The sequence below is a fragment of the Prenolepis imparis genome, unplaced genomic scaffold, assembly GCF_030444845.1.
Source record: "Prenolepis imparis isolate NDT839.2.m4 unplaced genomic scaffold, iyPreImpa1.0 SCAF_5, whole genome shotgun sequence".
Classification (NCBI taxonomy): domain Eukaryota; kingdom Metazoa; phylum Arthropoda; class Insecta; order Hymenoptera; family Formicidae; genus Prenolepis; species Prenolepis imparis.
Genome location: NW_028141163.1, coordinates 5,016,826 through 5,035,017, shown reverse-complemented (window position 1 = coordinate 5,035,017; position 18,192 = coordinate 5,016,826). Strand labels below are relative to the sequence as shown.

The 18,192-nt window shown below is 31.9% G+C and overlaps 1 protein-coding gene and 1 long non-coding RNA gene across 4 annotated transcripts in view; one reads left to right on the top strand and one right to left on the bottom strand.

Moving 5' to 3' along the window:
* Positions 1-18,192, bottom strand: part of LOC145935845 (uncharacterized) — a 265,904-nt gene that overhangs the window by 24,896 nt on the left and 222,816 nt on the right. For all 3 annotated transcript variants that reach the window (XM_083037499.1, XM_083037500.1, XM_083037501.1), the window contains exon 4: positions 7,885-8,022. In XM_083037499.1, coding sequence (XP_082893625.1) covers positions 7,885-8,022 — 138 coding nt within the window. The remainder of the gene's footprint in view (positions 1-7,884; positions 8,023-18,192) is intronic.
* LOC145935849 (uncharacterized) overlaps positions 13,113-18,192 on the top strand; it is a 35,319-nt gene continuing 30,239 nt past the window's right edge. The window contains exon 1 of the long non-coding RNA XR_014425289.1: positions 13,113-13,370. This is a non-coding gene — a long non-coding RNA (uncharacterized LOC145935849). The remainder of the gene's footprint in view (positions 13,371-18,192) is intronic.

Here is an 18,192-nt window from a genome sequence, read left to right as displayed (position 1 = left end):
ATAGCCAAAGTCGCGCTCACAGCCGAGCTAACAAGCTGTCGGAGATTCAAATTGGATCCCAACTTAAACTTATCACGTATTAATGCGACATTGACGAGATAATATTTCCGTCAAGTTCTTGCCGCCTTACTTCGGTAAACGGCGATACAGCACTTCGAAAGTGCGTATCTATATTTGCGTTTTGCATACGAACGAGTATGTGAACAGAATTAAAGGTATGCTTATTATTCTATCGTCAATGTGCTCTTGTTCATAATCAATCACTAGAATCGATAGGACTAATAGATAATTTATAAGCGATTGAAAAGGGTTAATAAATAAATAAAAGATTAAATTTTATTGACATAGTAATTAATTATCGCCAGGGGAGATTGATAAAGAGACTCTTCCCTACGTTTACATTTCTAATCGTACTGCAATTACACGAAATTATTTTCATTACACTAGTCTCATATGCTTTAGAAGCATTCGGGTAACTGATAAACTTGTATGATCCGCGGAGGATTTAAATGGCTTAAGCTTAACTTCCAGTAATGCAACATCGACGAGATAACGTTTTCGGTTCAACTCGCGAATAGTGTGGAAACTTTCTATCCCAACAGCCGGGATGTTACGAGCTAATGTGAAAGTGTGAAAATCTAGCCCGACCATGCTACACTATCCTAAATTTTCTCCCTAAAGCTCTCCAGTTGATTAAAGGTAATTTTATTATCTCAATAATGCATTTGTTTCTGCAATATAACGCGTTCGTTAGAGCTCCTTTGCTAAAGGCATCGTGTACTCCTTGGCTGAAAAGTAAATTCATATTATTCTCATTCTCTTTTTTTTTTAAATATTTTAGAAAAATTCTCATATTTTTTTATTTCCTTTAACAAAGATTTAATAAAATTTTTCGAATTAATTAGACACGTTTCTAGGCTAGTTTTCAGAATAGCTTGGAAATTAATAACATAGTAGTAGTAGTACATTTACATGTTCATCAACTTTCACGAGTGACATCGTTCTCTGTAAGACGTGAATATTACTTTAAATTCTTGTCTATAATCATTTTCTAATAAATGTCACTAACGTAACTTTAGCTTGAACTCTAGTGGTATTTTATGCTGGTGGATGAATATTGTTCGACTAGGACTTTGCGTGGCTTTGAGAAGTTTTAGGTTCAATTAGTTTATTGAAACGGAGGGCGGAAGGTCGTAACGGTACGGTACTATTACGAAGTTTCCACGGATCGTAAAGCGTCTCCATCCGTGCCACCTATTTCCCGTTAACTGCAAGTAACAAAGTGAATACCCCAGTGTTGTTCCCGGCTTCTCTTTTCCGTGTTCTCGATTCGGGTTACGTCTGTTGTCAGAGAGGAATTAAGTCATGTCATTTCGAAGAAACTCCAATCATGAAGCTGTCTATATTTTTGCTTCTAAATACTATACAGTTAATGACTCTACGTTATATATAATTCGAAATGACATCATGCATCCCCCCGTCCATTTATATTATTTCTTTCTGCTATTATTTTATTCTTTTTTTAATAAATATGTATATACATCGTTTCTATTTGTATATTTAAAATATTTATATACTCTGCCATCTTTTGTTACACGAGTTGATATGCTCGAATCTAAAATATGTAATAAATATCTTCCTTATTTTTCATCTTCGATTTTCTTCATAAAGCATGTCGATAAAAGTATAATAATTAATCTTTGATGATAAAGAAAATTTCTGGCGAAATTCTTTGCTAATAAAGTATGCATTATGTAAGACGGCACAATTAGGTAGCAATTTATTAAGAAACCGCAAACGAAAGAGATCTTTCTTTAAAGAAATCGAACAAGAAAAAGTTAAATAGGGTGCTTTTCTCTTAAAAAAGCTTCTGTGTAGAAACTAATTGTAAGGCTGATGAAAAAATGAGAAGATTCAAAAAAAGATGGGAAAGTTTCTTCTGAGTTAATGGAAAGTTTAACCTGCTTTTATTTAAAAAAAATAAAAAAGAAAGAAAGAAAGAAAAAAGAATAATAGTTTTCTCTTTCTTAAGGCCACATGGGAGAGAAATGCAAAAGCCTAACGAACAAAGTGCGGAAACATTCTGCACGCGAGATTAATCAGGTGAAAAAAACGAAAAGAATGCACGCTATCCTGAGAGGCTCTTCTTTGTACTTTGAATAAAGCTTTTAACATCTGGGATAGAACTTCACTCGCTTTACGTGGCTTATTAATGAGATAAAACGCACAAAATATGGAACCTGCTGGAAAAAGCAATGTCAAGATATGCAAGTAAAGTAACTCTCACAGTGCAAATTGAACATGCAAAGATTGCTTTTATATAATCAATTATTAACTTTTAAGTAAATTTTATAAAGCGTTTTACAGTACAAGAATAGATAAAATATTTATACAATTTTACAATTAAGTTAAAAATATTTAATCTAATTTTTTTCTTAAACTTACATAAGTGTAACAGATAGATAAAAAAAATGTATAAAAGTGAAGTGAAAAATAATTTGAGATTTTTAAATATATAATTATTATTAATTTTGTCGAAAATTGAATCTTATTTCTTTAAAAATTGATGCTGTATTAGAAAAAAGAAATGTTGTCGGTTCGTACTAACATCAGTGTTGGGTTGAGTGAAAGAGTTATAAATTCACTCGGTTTCTCCGAGTTACATCGAAGAGTGATGAAACAACTCTTTTGTTGTGGATGGAATTCAAATAAGGACGAGTTTATGTATGGCTTATTTCCTTGATTTATGATTCGAGCTGTTATTTGCAACACAGGCGTTGTTTACTCATGTATTCGGGATAATGTAACATTCTTCAAATCCAAGATCTGGATGTCCTGGGATTATGCGAAAGCGTCACGGACGTATTTAGCATAGTATTACACATATATCGCTAAAATGTTATCTCTTGCACTGAATGCACATGCAAAATGTAAACCGTCTTACGGAATAATCCGATAGTTTTGAGATAAATAATCTAAAATAGTAGCAATTTCGTAGATCGAAAAAAGAGATCTCTGAGAAAGTAAACATGATCCTAGTTTTGAAAAATTTGCATGGAATAAGACGCGCGGTCTTTTATTATAAATATGAAGTTTCAGTTCTATAAAAAATAATGTTTCACGTTATCAAACTTTATGAATTACTGTAAAAAGGCTATGACACATTTGATTTCCACTGAAAAAAATTTTGCATAGATTTATATATTGCAAAGCATACACACTATATGACATACAAATGTGCAACTTTTATATTTCCTCTCTCTCTCCCAAAGAACTCAGTACTTTTTTTTCTTCATCATTTATTTCTACTTTAATGAGAAATATATCTTTTTCATATCGATACGCTTATCAATTTTATCATACGATATTACGTTGTAATGCCTGTAATTCGCGTTCCCGAGCGTTTAAAGGGTTTAATAAAGCGATTCGTGGCCACGTGTGAATACGAGTATGAAACGTTTCACCAATGTTTTTCGTGATATAAGCCAAGAAAAATGTATAATGCTGGGCAGATAGGAAATAACGGAGGTGGAAGAAAGGAAAGGATTGTGCGCGAATTCAAAGCCCCTGCGCCGCCGAGCGCTTTGTTATATACCGGGCCTTCCTTTCTCTTCTCTATCCTTTTCATCCGCTACACATTCTCTTCTCTCCTTTCGATAAACGCGTTTCTATCCGTTTCTACTCCTTCGGCCAACTACGCTTTTTTCGTATCCGGCTTAATAAAACGTTCGGCGCCTCTCTCACTATTACGGCGAGCACTTACCATGTAACTGTTTTTTTTCTACTCTACATTTTTGTAATTTGATGTAGATATGGAATATATCGAATGCTTTTAACCTTTTTTATACATAAAAAAAACAAGAGAATTTAGAAATAAAAAAATATATGCTCTATAGTATAGAGATAATTAATTGATCAATATGGCATGGTCATATTATAAGAGAGATTTGAAGATCAAAAATATATATAAAATTTATAAAATATTTATAAAACATTTATAAAAATAAATTAAAGTTCATAAATTAAATATCTTTAATTCTTATACATACATACATCAAGACATACATATATAAAAGATTTTATATATATGAACATCAAATTAAATGAATATCAAATTAAATATCAAATTAAATAAGTAATGAGTATAAAATTGCGGAAATCTAACTTAAAAAAAATATCTCGATGTAACTAGCATATATATATGTATATATAGATGAAGTATTCCTTCTCATAACTCTGTTCTTTTATTATGCAACATTAACGCTCGTCGCAGATGGCCAGGAAGAAATTAAAGAAATTTGCATAATCACGAAACTGTATTGTTACTGGCAACTTTGGTCAGACATTTTGCTAATCTACCGTTTAATTAAGCAAATATGCGAGCGTCTAGCAGATGTACCGTATGCATTTTTCTAATATTTCTTGCTACGCTTGATTAAATATATAACGAACAACGATAATCTTCTTTTTCTTGCTCTTTTTATCTTCTTTTCTAGTACAAGAATTAGAAAAAAACCGATAAGGAAATGAAGTAAAATATATGAGAAACTTAAGAAAGAAAATCACATTGAAAATTTACACATAATTATTCAGTTTAGAGAAAACTTGTGTTTGTGATCGCTTTTATAAGAAATTTCGAGATTAGTATAACCTGAGTAAGAGAAACATAATAAATTGGCAGCATAATAGCAATGGAATTGATTTTCTTTTCCACAGAAAATTGCTACAAGACACGCAGGATAGACCCTTACGCTCTCGATTCGTCTGTGTCACTCCTAAATTGCTCACTCGAATCGATTGTAGAAAAGCGTAAGAAGTTTCAGTAATACAGGGCAACGAATCTTAGAAACATTTATTTATTTTTTTTAGATAATAGAAACTATCAAACAATATTTGCACATTATAAAATATAATAGCATATATATTTTAGACAATTCTCTCTCTCCTTTTCTCTTTTTAACAACTCAAATTTTATTATTTAAATTTAAAATAATTAATTATTGGCTTTGTTATTTACATCACGGTCCAATTAATGATAACACGTTTAACATATTTTAAAAGAATAATGTGAAGATATATATAAGGAAAATTTTATGAATTATATAATGAAAGAAAAATAAAAGAAAAGAAATTATCTACATATTTATATAATTTCTTTTTTTGCTATATAATTAAATAATAAAATTTTCCTTATAATATATTATACACATTTATATTATGTTTGTTTTTGAAATAGAAGAAAAATGTATTGCAATTTTTCTAAAAACTATAATCTATTACATATTGACATAAGAGAATATGCGAGTTGTAAATATTCCCGATCCTAGTATACAGCGTTTCCAATTTTACTTCTGTCACACAAGCGATGCAGAGATGAATACGCAAATACATAAGGATGGTCACGAGAAGTGAGACGGCTTCGATATATCGGAACAGCCAGAAAACGGGACAACGAGTTGTAGTAAGCACAATAAAACCCAACTTCCCTTGGCCTGCCATGCCACCGAAACTCGCGTCCCACCCGCTTTTTCGATTATAAACTGCTAGACGAGCGCAGCAAACGACGTAAGCGTCGTCGATTTTGCTGGCGCATGTAAATCGATAGACACCGAAAAAATTGCAAAAAATTCGGCCGAGATGGAAAAGAGGAAGAGTACGGAGAGAGAATGGGGACAGCGATGAAAAAATTGTTAACGCCTATCGTAGCGCCGACATTTCAAACGAACGAACAATCACGGTGGACGTGAGCTTTTCCGGAAGCTCGATTAAAAATACCCATAAAGCCAGATGAATAATATCGATCACTAGCAATCCAATTGGATTCCGCAAAGATAGTTTCGTTACTTACACGTATACTCCAAATTTCTTTTACTAACTGCGCATTCAAAACAAATATATAATATTGTCTGAAGTACTTTTGCTAACTGAAAACGCACATAAAATTGCATATTAAAAATTAGAAATATATTTAAATAAATATTTAAAAAGTTTTTATTGTGAGAAAAAATTGCTAAAATAAAAGAACGATATTTTCATGTAAATATTTTACTTGCATTATCCATTTAATATATGTTAATTTATTTATTTATTTCTGCATATTATATATTATAAATTTTTGTTTAAACTTGATGTAAAATACTAAAATAGATAATAGATATAAAAAAAATCAGAGCTGTTTTAGGGGGAAAAGAGAAGTAGTGATAATGTGTGATGATGTATTAATGAAGTTCGATATAATACACATATCGTGTTAAATCGCGGAGCCTGGAAATGACCAGTCGCTTCCATCTCTATTCGCATTTCTTTTGTCCGACGTTCACGTATAGATTCCACCCTCTGCCGCGCATTCCACCGCTCCTCGAAACTCGGCGAAGCCGAGGGTGGAGGGACGCAGATAACGGTTTTAATTCCGTGCGAATAGATCGACGTGCGAAAAAACGGTTGGGAGAATCGCCGGAGAGGCGATTGATGGACCGGGAACAATGGTTAACTTCGGAAGTAATCGCTTAATTCCTGAATTCCAGCTAGCTTCCACCGTCTGGTTAGATCTCGTATTGCGTGCTTTTCGGGGAAAATCTTGCTGTTTCCCTTCCTTTTCCCTCTAAACTTATGTTATTATGCACAAATATTAAAAAATTTTTAATCCTCTCACACGCACGCAAATTATCCTCTTTTCCTTAACACAAATTGAAGCAAGAAACTCTCTTGTTCATTTATTATAATTTTATCAATACAAAATCATATTTTTATTATTTATATATAAATTTGAGTATTATTTAATTAGAATTTCATTATATATTTCATTAGAATTTGTGCATTAATTTCGGAAATTCAACATTCATAATTTTAACAAGTTTTTTATTATTTTATTATTTTATTTATTATAATTTTATCAATATAATGATATCACGTTTATTATTAAGTATTATTTCATTCAAATGTGTGTGTGTGTGAGTGCATTAATTTCAAAAAAATTCAACATTCATAATTTTGATAACAAAATACATGTAGCGGGTTTACATTCTAAATGAAATTTCGAATATAGAATTCTCTTGTGAATAACTTAGAGGTCGAGCGTAATCACGATGATTTCCCATGACATGCCGCGGCGCGACATTTCATTTCTTCTTTTCTTTTTATTTTCACCCTACTAGTCCTGTGATACGCGGCAATAAAAGGTATCGCTCCGAACTGAAGTAGAACGAAGTATAAACAATAGCATCCGGCGCAACGAATAGCCGCTTTGCCGGTCGGTTCTTTTGCCATATAAAACTTTCGTCGCGGTAGTGCACTTGCGAGAAACTTTCCCAAAAGCGTTAGGAATTATCGACAAAGAAAGACATTAATTTGTTCTATTTCCTTCTTCCGTCGTCAGACGATACCGTTTTGCCTGCCAAAACTCATTAACCGTGAACAATTAAAAGTACCTAAATTAAATCAAATTTCAAGACTAGAACAAGTATCATTGCATCTCATACACTTGACATTACAAAAGAAAAGTTGAAATAAATCATACAATACGGTTTTTATACAATTCTAGACATGATTAATAAAGTAAGCGTATTGATGATAATAACGTGTATTGATCAAAAATACACTGCTACATTAATTTCCAATAATGAGTAATAAATTCGAAGATATCGCATATAATACAATATATTTTACATATATATTATTTATATAATGTATTTTTTATTATTATATTCATATATGTATATATATATATTTTTTTTATTTTATATATATATATATTATTTTATAATATATATTATATATATTTTATATATTTTACATTTAATTTATTTAAAAAAAATTAAAAATATACAAAGAGAAAAAGAGGGATTTATACGAGTATACCAATTGCGAATTATATAATATACTTACGAGCTCTGTATCTATGCCAGCACCATCCCGGATGTTTTCATGATCGGTACCAGCCCCATTGACCATCCCAGCACTTGAACCTGTACCACTCGCGCCTGCTTTTCCACCAGCACCGCCGGCTGGTGTTTGCGGTAAACTCTGAAAAATAAAAGAAATTTATCTTTAAACTAAATATAATTTACATGTGTGTATGCACATGTTTTTAATCAAATATAATTGTTCGCGTAAAAGAAAAATAGCTCGCAATATCGTTCGCTTTAGTCGCTACATCGTATATATACATTCGAAAATAAATAATCCTCTCTATTTTGCGAGATGAGCCATCCGTCGAATTTACATCGCCGTTGGGAATTCGATAACGCGACGGTGGCCCGATTTGTTTCCCGTCGAAATCCGCGCTGAAATCTCTCGCCTCAATTTCGCCTCAGCGATATCGTTCCTTTTATTCGCAACGTCTTGGAGCTCTCTTCGGCGAGCTCTTCCTTACGGCGCGTTCTATAGAGAGCAAAGAGCTGTACGAACGCCGGCTTTTACGAGGGGGATTAGGTGGTGTAAAGGATGGTCGTAAAGGGAAATTTCGCCGAATGTATTTGCGCCGATCGCCCTGGCCGGAGAGAGAAAAATAGCCACCGAGACAAAGCAATTTGTATGCACCGGGGAAATGTGCAACGCGCGACAACATTATGTACTACCGACTTTGGCCCGTTCCGCATTAATGGAATCTCGGTGTGCGTCGACTAGGCTCTCCCCAACGAAAGGATTACGATCGCGGTCTTTAAATCAATTTCGCCAACGTGATAGAACTCTTCGAGTTCTCCCGACTTCAGGATTGATCGCCTGCCATTCGCGTCCTGGATAAGGCCGAAACATCGCGAAAACTTTTCACGTATAACATCCAGTTGACGAGCGTTCTCCATGACAGGCGGTAATTTTTGAATAATCTACCCAGGCGCACCCAGATCTCTCACGAGACGAAATGTACGGTATTATTTCTTAAGTAAGATTGATTCGGTTTTTTTTAACCACGCCTACCCATCCGGAAATTTGTTGGTACGCTAAGGTGATGCTTTCCTATTTCGTACTTCAAATCTGATGTCAATCGCAAAAAGATATCAATCTTTATATCGACAATTTATGTAATGCATAGTTTTATTATATTTTATATGATAGAACTAACCAGTAAATTTACTTTTACTTAATTCATAAACATTTCTAATATAATTATTTTTTCGTTATATTTTATTCGTTGCACTACATCAAAGAAGTATAAAAAAATTTTTTTTTTAAATTTCTTCTTTAATAAAAAGATTTATTTTTAATATAAGAATATTTTTAAATATGTATTACTATATCGCTATGCGTAACGTAATGATTTGACTAACGTTTAATCAGAAATTTTAACTCAAAGTTAGCTCTATATTATTCTTTCTTTTTTTAAACTGAAAGGATAAACGCACATTTTCTTCAAAGATTTTAAGTGAAAAAGAAAATTTCATATGGTCAAGAAATAATATGTTAATATTGAAATATTAATTGCATTTTATAATCTTAAAAGCTGAAACAGATAATTGCTGGTTAGGAAAAGCAGAATCCTTTATTGAAGAAAGATTTTCATTAAAAATGCTTTCGAGGAAAAAACTGGCTAATTAATATAAGGTAATATTACATGATAGTCTCTCTCCTTTAATGTATGCGTGGTACGCGCCTTGGACGTCAAAGTGGCACGAGTGAGATCGTGAGTAAACAGGGAATAAAGACATTCTTCAGACTCACAGAGTTCTGAAGATGAGATCGATTATGAGGAGAGAGATCCGAGTTAAGGTTAGCTGTTGCCTCCGTCTTTCGACTCTATCATTTCCCGTCGGCATCGTCGTGTTTCGTGTATTGGTAATAGTGCAAAGTGCTCTTCTCGAAGTAATAGCAGCCCGAAGACGGACCCTTTAAGCGACGTTGAGCACTTTACGACCGCTCTTTATAAGGACACCTTACTCTCCCAAGCTCGCGCACACCACGCCAGCGTTTCTCATCTTTCTCAACACTTCCGAACCGATTCACTTACGCGCAACTCCGGAAAAAAAGTAGCCCGAGTGTATACCAGGCGGAAATTCTCCTGAGAGGCAGTTGCTGCGGCGACCGCAGCGTTTTTATCTTTATAATCGATAGAACGGTGATTAAAAGAAAAAGTAATTCCCATTTCCCGATCGATCTTGCAACTGCAACGTACAGGCGCGCTCTCATTAAATTCTGTCCAATAATATAAGTTTCAATCTGTCAATTCAATGTTAACAAAATATTTTTACAATTGCGTTAGCCGATAAAGAGTTAAAAAATTTTGCTACAAATATGTACTTAATATAAATGCATAAAATGTATACTTATTATTATATAATTCATTACTTTATATTTGAATCTTTCACACTTTTTTTTATTATCATTTTGTAACTATTATTTTTTTTTTATTTTCACACTCAATGGAATAATGATTTTAAAAAAAGAAATAATTTCCGAGAAGTAAACTTTTGATTAAAATTGTATATTTTATGATATCTAATAATAGTTAATAATTTTTATATCATTTTTAAGAGAAAAAGAAAGAGAGATGTAATGTTTCATAATTCTCTAGTTATGTTTTATAATGAAGAAAAGAAATTCAAGAAAGTTAGAAAGAATATCTTCAATTTTACGTCTCGGACAGATCACTTAAAAGAAAAAAGAAAGAGACATTAATTACTAATATTAAACTAATATTAAAATAGTTATAATATTAAAATAATTAGATTACTATGTGACGTAATGTTCATTGTCTAAGCAGTGCCTTGTAATGCTCACTAATGCTCACTAATGCTCAGGCAATGCCTACTAATGCTCACTCTCTTCAAGTAATGCCCACTAAAACTAAAGCAATGCCTAGTAATGCCCTCGGTCTATGCATTACAATGTCCTGGGTAGTAATTTCCGTTTTTTGATTGATCTGGCAAATTCAAAGCGCGCAGACATTCTCGTTCATTTCAACAATAAATTTTAGATTTTCAATTATACGATGTTGTAGATGACGCAGTTGAATTAAATTGCTTCGAGGTAATTCATTCTATAAATAAGTATAACAATATCCGCCTCGTTATTATAACAATTTGGTTCATCAATTTCATTCTTGCTCATTCTTATTTTTTTTTATTTTCTTTGTTTTTTATCACTTGATACACAATTTTCAAATTTTCTAAAAGAATTTTCGGATAGTGAGGTAAAATCATAATGAAACTAGCTTCTATGCAACATCTTATATCGGCGTGAACTATCTTGTCCCCGGCTTTATCGATGAGCAAAAAACAAAAGAAAAAAAGGATAGCGTTTCGCAGTCACCGGTGCGCTTGAGAATTCTTCTATAATAAAACTGAATTTTCTCCCAAAGACCGTAAAGTGCATCATAAAAGAGCAACTAACGCGGTTCCGAGAGTTCGCGCGCACTTGAAGGTGCAAAGGAGACGTTTGCGAAATAAAACGTAGCGCGGAACAGAAGGCTGACAATGAATAAAGGATTTTGATATCCAAAGAGAATAGCCTATTGAATAGTTATTAGGTTTCATATTTAAAGAATTTAATAAAAAATCGTGAAAAAGTAAATAATAACAAAAATTGACTATATATTGTTAAAATCATGATTTATATATTATTTATATATTATAAATCATGATTTTTTTATGAATAATAGAAGAATCACGAAGATATTTGATCATTATTCATAATAATTGAGATAAAATTATTATTCTCTCTCTCATAGTTCTATTTTTGCTGCCATTACTCGTTCCTGCTGTAAGAGCACATGTATTATAAATAATTCACTTTAGGATCCCGAAATACGTTTTTGTTTCGGATATATCTACAGTCTTTTTATGCCCGCGAGAGATATTGATAAAAATTTATTATCGTGTAGTATATATCTTTTCAACGGACTTATACGAATTTCTCTATCAAGGATCAAAATAAATATAAATAACTTAAATTTAAAGTTTGAGATATTTTTTATCATTTGAGCATTTTATCAAAACAGAAAAATGTCAAAGTAATCGGCTCGGCATGTGTTCCATTTAATTTTCATAAATTATTTATAATAAATTAATTATTTATATATATATATATATTGTTATAAATTACGAGATTTATAATTAAAAATAAACATTAAATCGATATTTTGCTAAGAAAAAATCATTTACAATTAATTATTTACTTTTTAAAAAATCTGCTGCTAAAATAATTTTTTAATATATCTTATATGTTATATATTTAAAAAAATGCTTTTTGAAATATTTAATTATAATGTAAATATCACAATTTAATTCATTACTACATAAAGACAATTATTTAAATTCACTCTATCAATTTATAAACACTCGTCGATACCTCGCTATTGATGTCTGATTATTCGTTGATTCGACTACTGTGTATGAATATCATGTCCTGAAAGGCTACTCAGAATACGTTTCAAAATATTTCTTTACATATCATGTTGATTACAAAGTACCAATACATATAATCTGCCACAATATCGTGAAGTGCAGAAATATTTTATATTCATACAGTAGTTCGAATCAATAAATAATCAGACATCAATAGCGAAGTATCGATGAGTGTTTATATATATAGTTCATAAATATATACATATTATATATATATTTTTATATATATTTTGAGAATATATATATATATATACATACAATATATATTCTCAAAATAATGCAGAGAAATGAATCTAACAGCGCATCATAGAAATGAAGAATGCATTATGCCTTTCGTAGCATTAAAACTAAATTATATATGAATATTGTTATCGACATTATCGAAATTGCAACGAAAATAAAGTAAATATGAGTGTGCAAAGCATTCTGTTGGAAAAGCTCTGAAGTTTGAAAATACTGTGCATTCATATCCATTGGAGCAGAGTAAGACAGAGTTTTCGTCATATTTTTTAAGAATATGCGCAAGAGTTTTTGCAGTGAGGTGACATGCACATGTGGAAATGCTTAATTTATCGTACATCATAAATCTTGGTTTTATTGTTTTGGAGGGTTCAATATTTGGCGCGAGAACGAAAAGGTGACGCAAGTGCCATAAATCTCGTTTACGTCGTGAAATGCGAAACGCGCGCACAAGAGGCGCGTCACATTTTATTTCGAGCATAAGCGTTTAGCTTTATTTTGATCGGAAGAGTTTTATTCACTGTGCGACGACGCAAGTGTCGAAAGTTAGGAAGAAGAGACTACGTGCAAAAATCGATTTTATTGATAAATAATTATTGATCTTATTATTGACTGTTTAATATACTGAAGTGTTTAAGCTAAAAAATTGATATTTCGTCAAGATTTGTTCTCGTAAAGCCTCGTTCAAAGGGCTTTGTTCACGAAAAGTGAAGAAGGTAAAGTGCGCGCGTGAGCACCGAGGGCACCGACAAAGGACGTGGAGGTGCTAGCTACAGTAAAGGCGAGTAAAATGTGAGTATGGGAGGTGCTGAGAGAGGAAGGGCCGATATTACAGAGTCGGAATGCTTAGCTGTTATTACTCGAGAAACTCAGGAATTTCTCCATTATTTAAGGCAGTCCAATACGTGTTCCGACAAAAGATAAAATATTTTGTCTATGACGCGAAATAGTCGAATAAATATTATACGATGGAGAACTAGTAGAGTAATCGAAATAAAAAAATTAATTACAAGAAGAAAAAAAAATTATATTTTGTTTTAATTCGTTTTAATAAATTGATTAAAGAAAAATTATCGATTTCGGGATTAATATTTGAAGGATATGTGCGGGAATTTATCTCGCTATCGATGTCTGATTTTTCGTTGACTCAAACTACTATGTATATCACGTACTGAAAAGCAACTCAGAATGCGTTTCAGAATATTTTTTTAAAGAGATATTAAGATATTTTCTTCTCGAAACAAATAATTTAAGCGTTTAATTCTATACATAGAAGACTTTTATCAATGTTAAAATTTGATTTTGATGTATTTATATTGTGAGGCGTTATTTATAAATATTGTAATGCATGAATAATATCTCTAACAAAATAGTATGTATAATGTATAAATAATTTAACAACAATAAATTGTATATATTTATATATACAATTTATTGTTAAATTATTCTATTAAGATCAATAATTATAAATAATACATTCATTTTAGAAAATTGATATGAAATTAATTTTATGTTGTTATATATGCAATTATACATACAAGCTTGGTCCTTTAATAATACATAAGCAATTATCGAAAATCATATTAATTTATAATTTTTAATTAGGTTTAATTATAGGAATTAATTATTTAAAATATGTTAATAATCAAATTTGAGAATTTATAGTTTTTATTAGAATTCATAATTATAATTAAAATTGTTTAAATGAATTAATTTTGATCGCTGTCTTGCCTATATTTAGAGTGACCATAATCGTTTAGTCAGAAAGTGCTAATGAAAATTTTTGGTGCAATTTCACAAATTTTTCTTTTAAATCTCTTATTTATATTGTTCAGCAGTAAATGGATTAATTACGTTCTTAGAGTTTTAAATAAAATTATTTATCTCGAAATATTATTATTGTTCAATTTTAAAGAATATATCTTTCAATCTAGATTCGAGCAACAGTTATTAATACAAAGTCTTATCTTTTAAAAAAAGAAAAGATGGTATATTTGTATAATATTGTCGGAGACTTGGAGACTAGACAATAAGTAACGTTGGTTACGTGATCTCAATTTAAAAACGGTGATTCTGAAGTTGCGTAATACATGACAATGTAAACACGTCACAACGCATATAATACAAATTGATCGACAAGAGATTACGCACGTAAATGTGATTTCAAATTTTTAATATGATTTAAAGTTTATTATATTTTTATAATAAACACTTACAATTATATACGTTACAAATATATGTATACTATAGCTTTCACTCGAAATAGAACATGTGAGAGATAAATGCTTATTCTGGATTCTTCTACCGTTGTCGATATTGTTCTGCTGCAGAACATCGGGGCGAGATCGTTTTTATTTGTAGTAACAAGAAAGTGTGTACGAGGAAAACCTTCCAGATAAAAAGATCCCGACGAAGTGAAAAGCGGGACAAGAGCCGGCGAATAGAAGGATTAAGGCGGCCATGCGTATGAGACATTTTCGTCCCCGAGTACTCGTGAGAGCACGATCCGGAAACTTTCGGAACGACTATAACGATTTTCACAGTAAACATTTGCCCATAGCTTACGCTTGCTCTTGTGGCTCAAGTTAAATTGCCTTCAAAATTGCATCTCCGCGGGCGACGCGTTCCAAGAGAACTCGAGCGAAGAGTACCATCGTGGATCACTTGCATAAATTTTGACCATAAGCTCCGGCCAAACTCGCCTAATCGGTAGTCGCACGTGTAATTAAACGATAATGATGATAAGGAGTGCTTTGACAAATTGTAGATCGTAAAAAAGCCAATCTTTTATAGAAAGTATTGCACTATCAAACGAACCATCTTTAGTTCTTCCATACAGATTGGAGAAACACACTTTCTCTCTTTCTCTCTCTCTCTTTGTGATGATGAAAATTTACAGTTTAACAAATAAATCGTTATTTTATATCAAAAAAGAAATAAACGTAGGCGATGTGCCATATGTCATATGATCTTTCTTTGCGTTAGCATCGCTGCCAAAAGTGTAATCACTTATTCATCGTCGCGGTGGTGCAGCGAGTAACATGGCGTGCTCCATTTGCGGTGTGGCAGGATTGGAAATCCAGCCAACATATATCTTTTTTCGAGTAGCATATGTACCTATATGTGCATGGGTATTATAGTTTACCAATAAAACGGAAATCTGTGCCAAAATTATCCGGGAAATTGAACAATTTCAAAAATGATATATATTCATTTCTCGCTCGCAATCAAAGCGGTTGCAACCGGAATGCCTTTTTCAAAATATTTTTCACCCCGCAATTGAGATCGATATAATTTCAATGATTTTCGATTTAAAAAATACTAGGAAAAATACGAAAAATACACATGTTTATTTTCGAAATTCACTCAAATTACTCGATCTATTTGATTTTAACTGAAATTGAAAACTTTTGTTGTAATCATTCTCGATGATAATTCCTAGGCGCAATTGCTTTTATCCCCAATCATCTACTTCGTTGACGACTAATGATCACAAAGGAGGCAGTAAATTTGACGGCAATGCTATTCACCGCGGATTAAGCGCAACCAATGTGTGCATCGACAGAATTCAACGGTGCGTAAATCGCGAGTATATATAGGACATACACGTGTGAGAGAAAGAGAGAAAGGGCGAGGCCGTGCATAATGGCTTTCCAATGTACTGTGCGAGTAGGAAGCGAAACATTGGCGTGAAATATTTATCGCTAAGCAGTCGAGATAATGCACGCGCAAACTGGAATTTACTTGGTTTGCAAGCAGTGAGAAAGGCGTTGCCAGCCCTTTGCTCTCAGGATCGTTTTACGTTAATCCACTTCCCGGCACGAGTGTCATATTATTCATATTTTCTGTAAAAATATGTATATTTTTTCGTACATTATATATCACTCTATCTAATTGCTTTTTTATTACACAGTATAATTATTTTAATTACAATTTAATTAATGTCACTCTGCGCGCATTAGAAATACATACATATATACATCAAGTTCATACATTTTAGTATAATTAATAAGTAAAATGCATGATATATTACGAGTAAAGTTGAAAACTGTTTCCCTCAGCTAGCCTCTGTGAAAAGCCTACATAGAATTAAACAACTTTTCATAAAAATATCGAGTATCTAGGGGGAAAGAATTATTCTATGCTTCTCTTTTTTCTGTCTTCCATCATCGTGACCCAGTAAAATAGGATTCACGTAATTATTCACTGCATTCACATTTGTTTTACCTGAAGCTTTTACTATCTCGCGGTTCGGTAGTAACATTTAGTTGCTTAGGTATTTATTACCTTGCAACTCTCTCCCTCCTCTATTTTGTCATTCTTAATTCTCAACGTAAAGATGGTATACGCATTAATCTGCTTAATGTTTGCAATACAAAAGATTCATATTTCTTTTAGTTTTACGAGCTAAATTTAAAGTCTCTTCACTCGGGAAATAAACCGACAATCTCGAGTGTGTATTATGCAAAATGTTTCATAAGTAATTTTGTTCCGTAGCTACAAGTTTGTCACTTTCCGTAAATCAAAAGAATCTCTTCCTTATAAAAGTTACAAAGCTCATTTACTCTCTCCTCACCATAATAGATATCCATTATATGCTGATTTTGTTTTATTATTTACATTTTTTTATACGCAGATATGTATATACTTTCATACATATATACGCAGGTTGCAATAATTTATTCCAACAATTTTATTTTGCGCCCTTCTTTAAGTTCAATGAATATTCATAGTTCATAGTGAGAGACGGGTATCGTCCACATATGCCCATTTATCTATGCCCACATATTTTTAGCTTGCTTTCATTAACGTAATTTTGATGTAGCACGCTACAGCAAAAAAAATAATTAGTAAAAATAAAAACGAATTCTTATGAAATAATCTAATATGCGAAAGAAATTGTTGTAAAGTTCATGTATCTCTAGGAACGACAAGAATTCGTACGTAATTTTTGTAATTACGAGATTCCATGTACTTTATTTAATTAATTTTAATTAATTTTATCTTAAGTCTCCTATTTTTATTCCATTATGTATCTTGCTGAATTTAATTTCCAGAAGTAGAAATTCTACTCAAATAAAATTAATTCTTGAATCTCGTGAAAAAAGTAAGCTAAAGTTTATATCAAAAGTTAAAAATTTTGCCGAAATACATATTATTTAATTTATATATGTATATATATATATATAATATATATATATATATAAATGTTGCATAATTTATATAGAGCTTAAATAAGGAACTTGTATATATGTATATAATTTAGTAAATTCTGCAATTCGTTTTTCTTGAGAGATCATGAACTTTTACATTACAAACGTTCTCTCATAGTGATGGCAGCAGTTTGAAAACAGACAATTACACTAAAACCGCCTAGTCATGGTGCGAGAAGAATTTCACGAAAATAAGAACGACGACGGGAATAAGAATAAGAAACGGCAACCTCCTCCCCTTCCCTTAAGTGAGCACGATGGAGCAACCTCGGTGGGATATATTATTCCAACAGACACGTGAAATGAAAAATGAATCCTTATAAACGTAAGTCTTCTTGAGAGGAGAGACGAAGCTGGAAAGCTTCGCATCGTGTTACCGAAGACGAGAAAGTCGGAGCCTG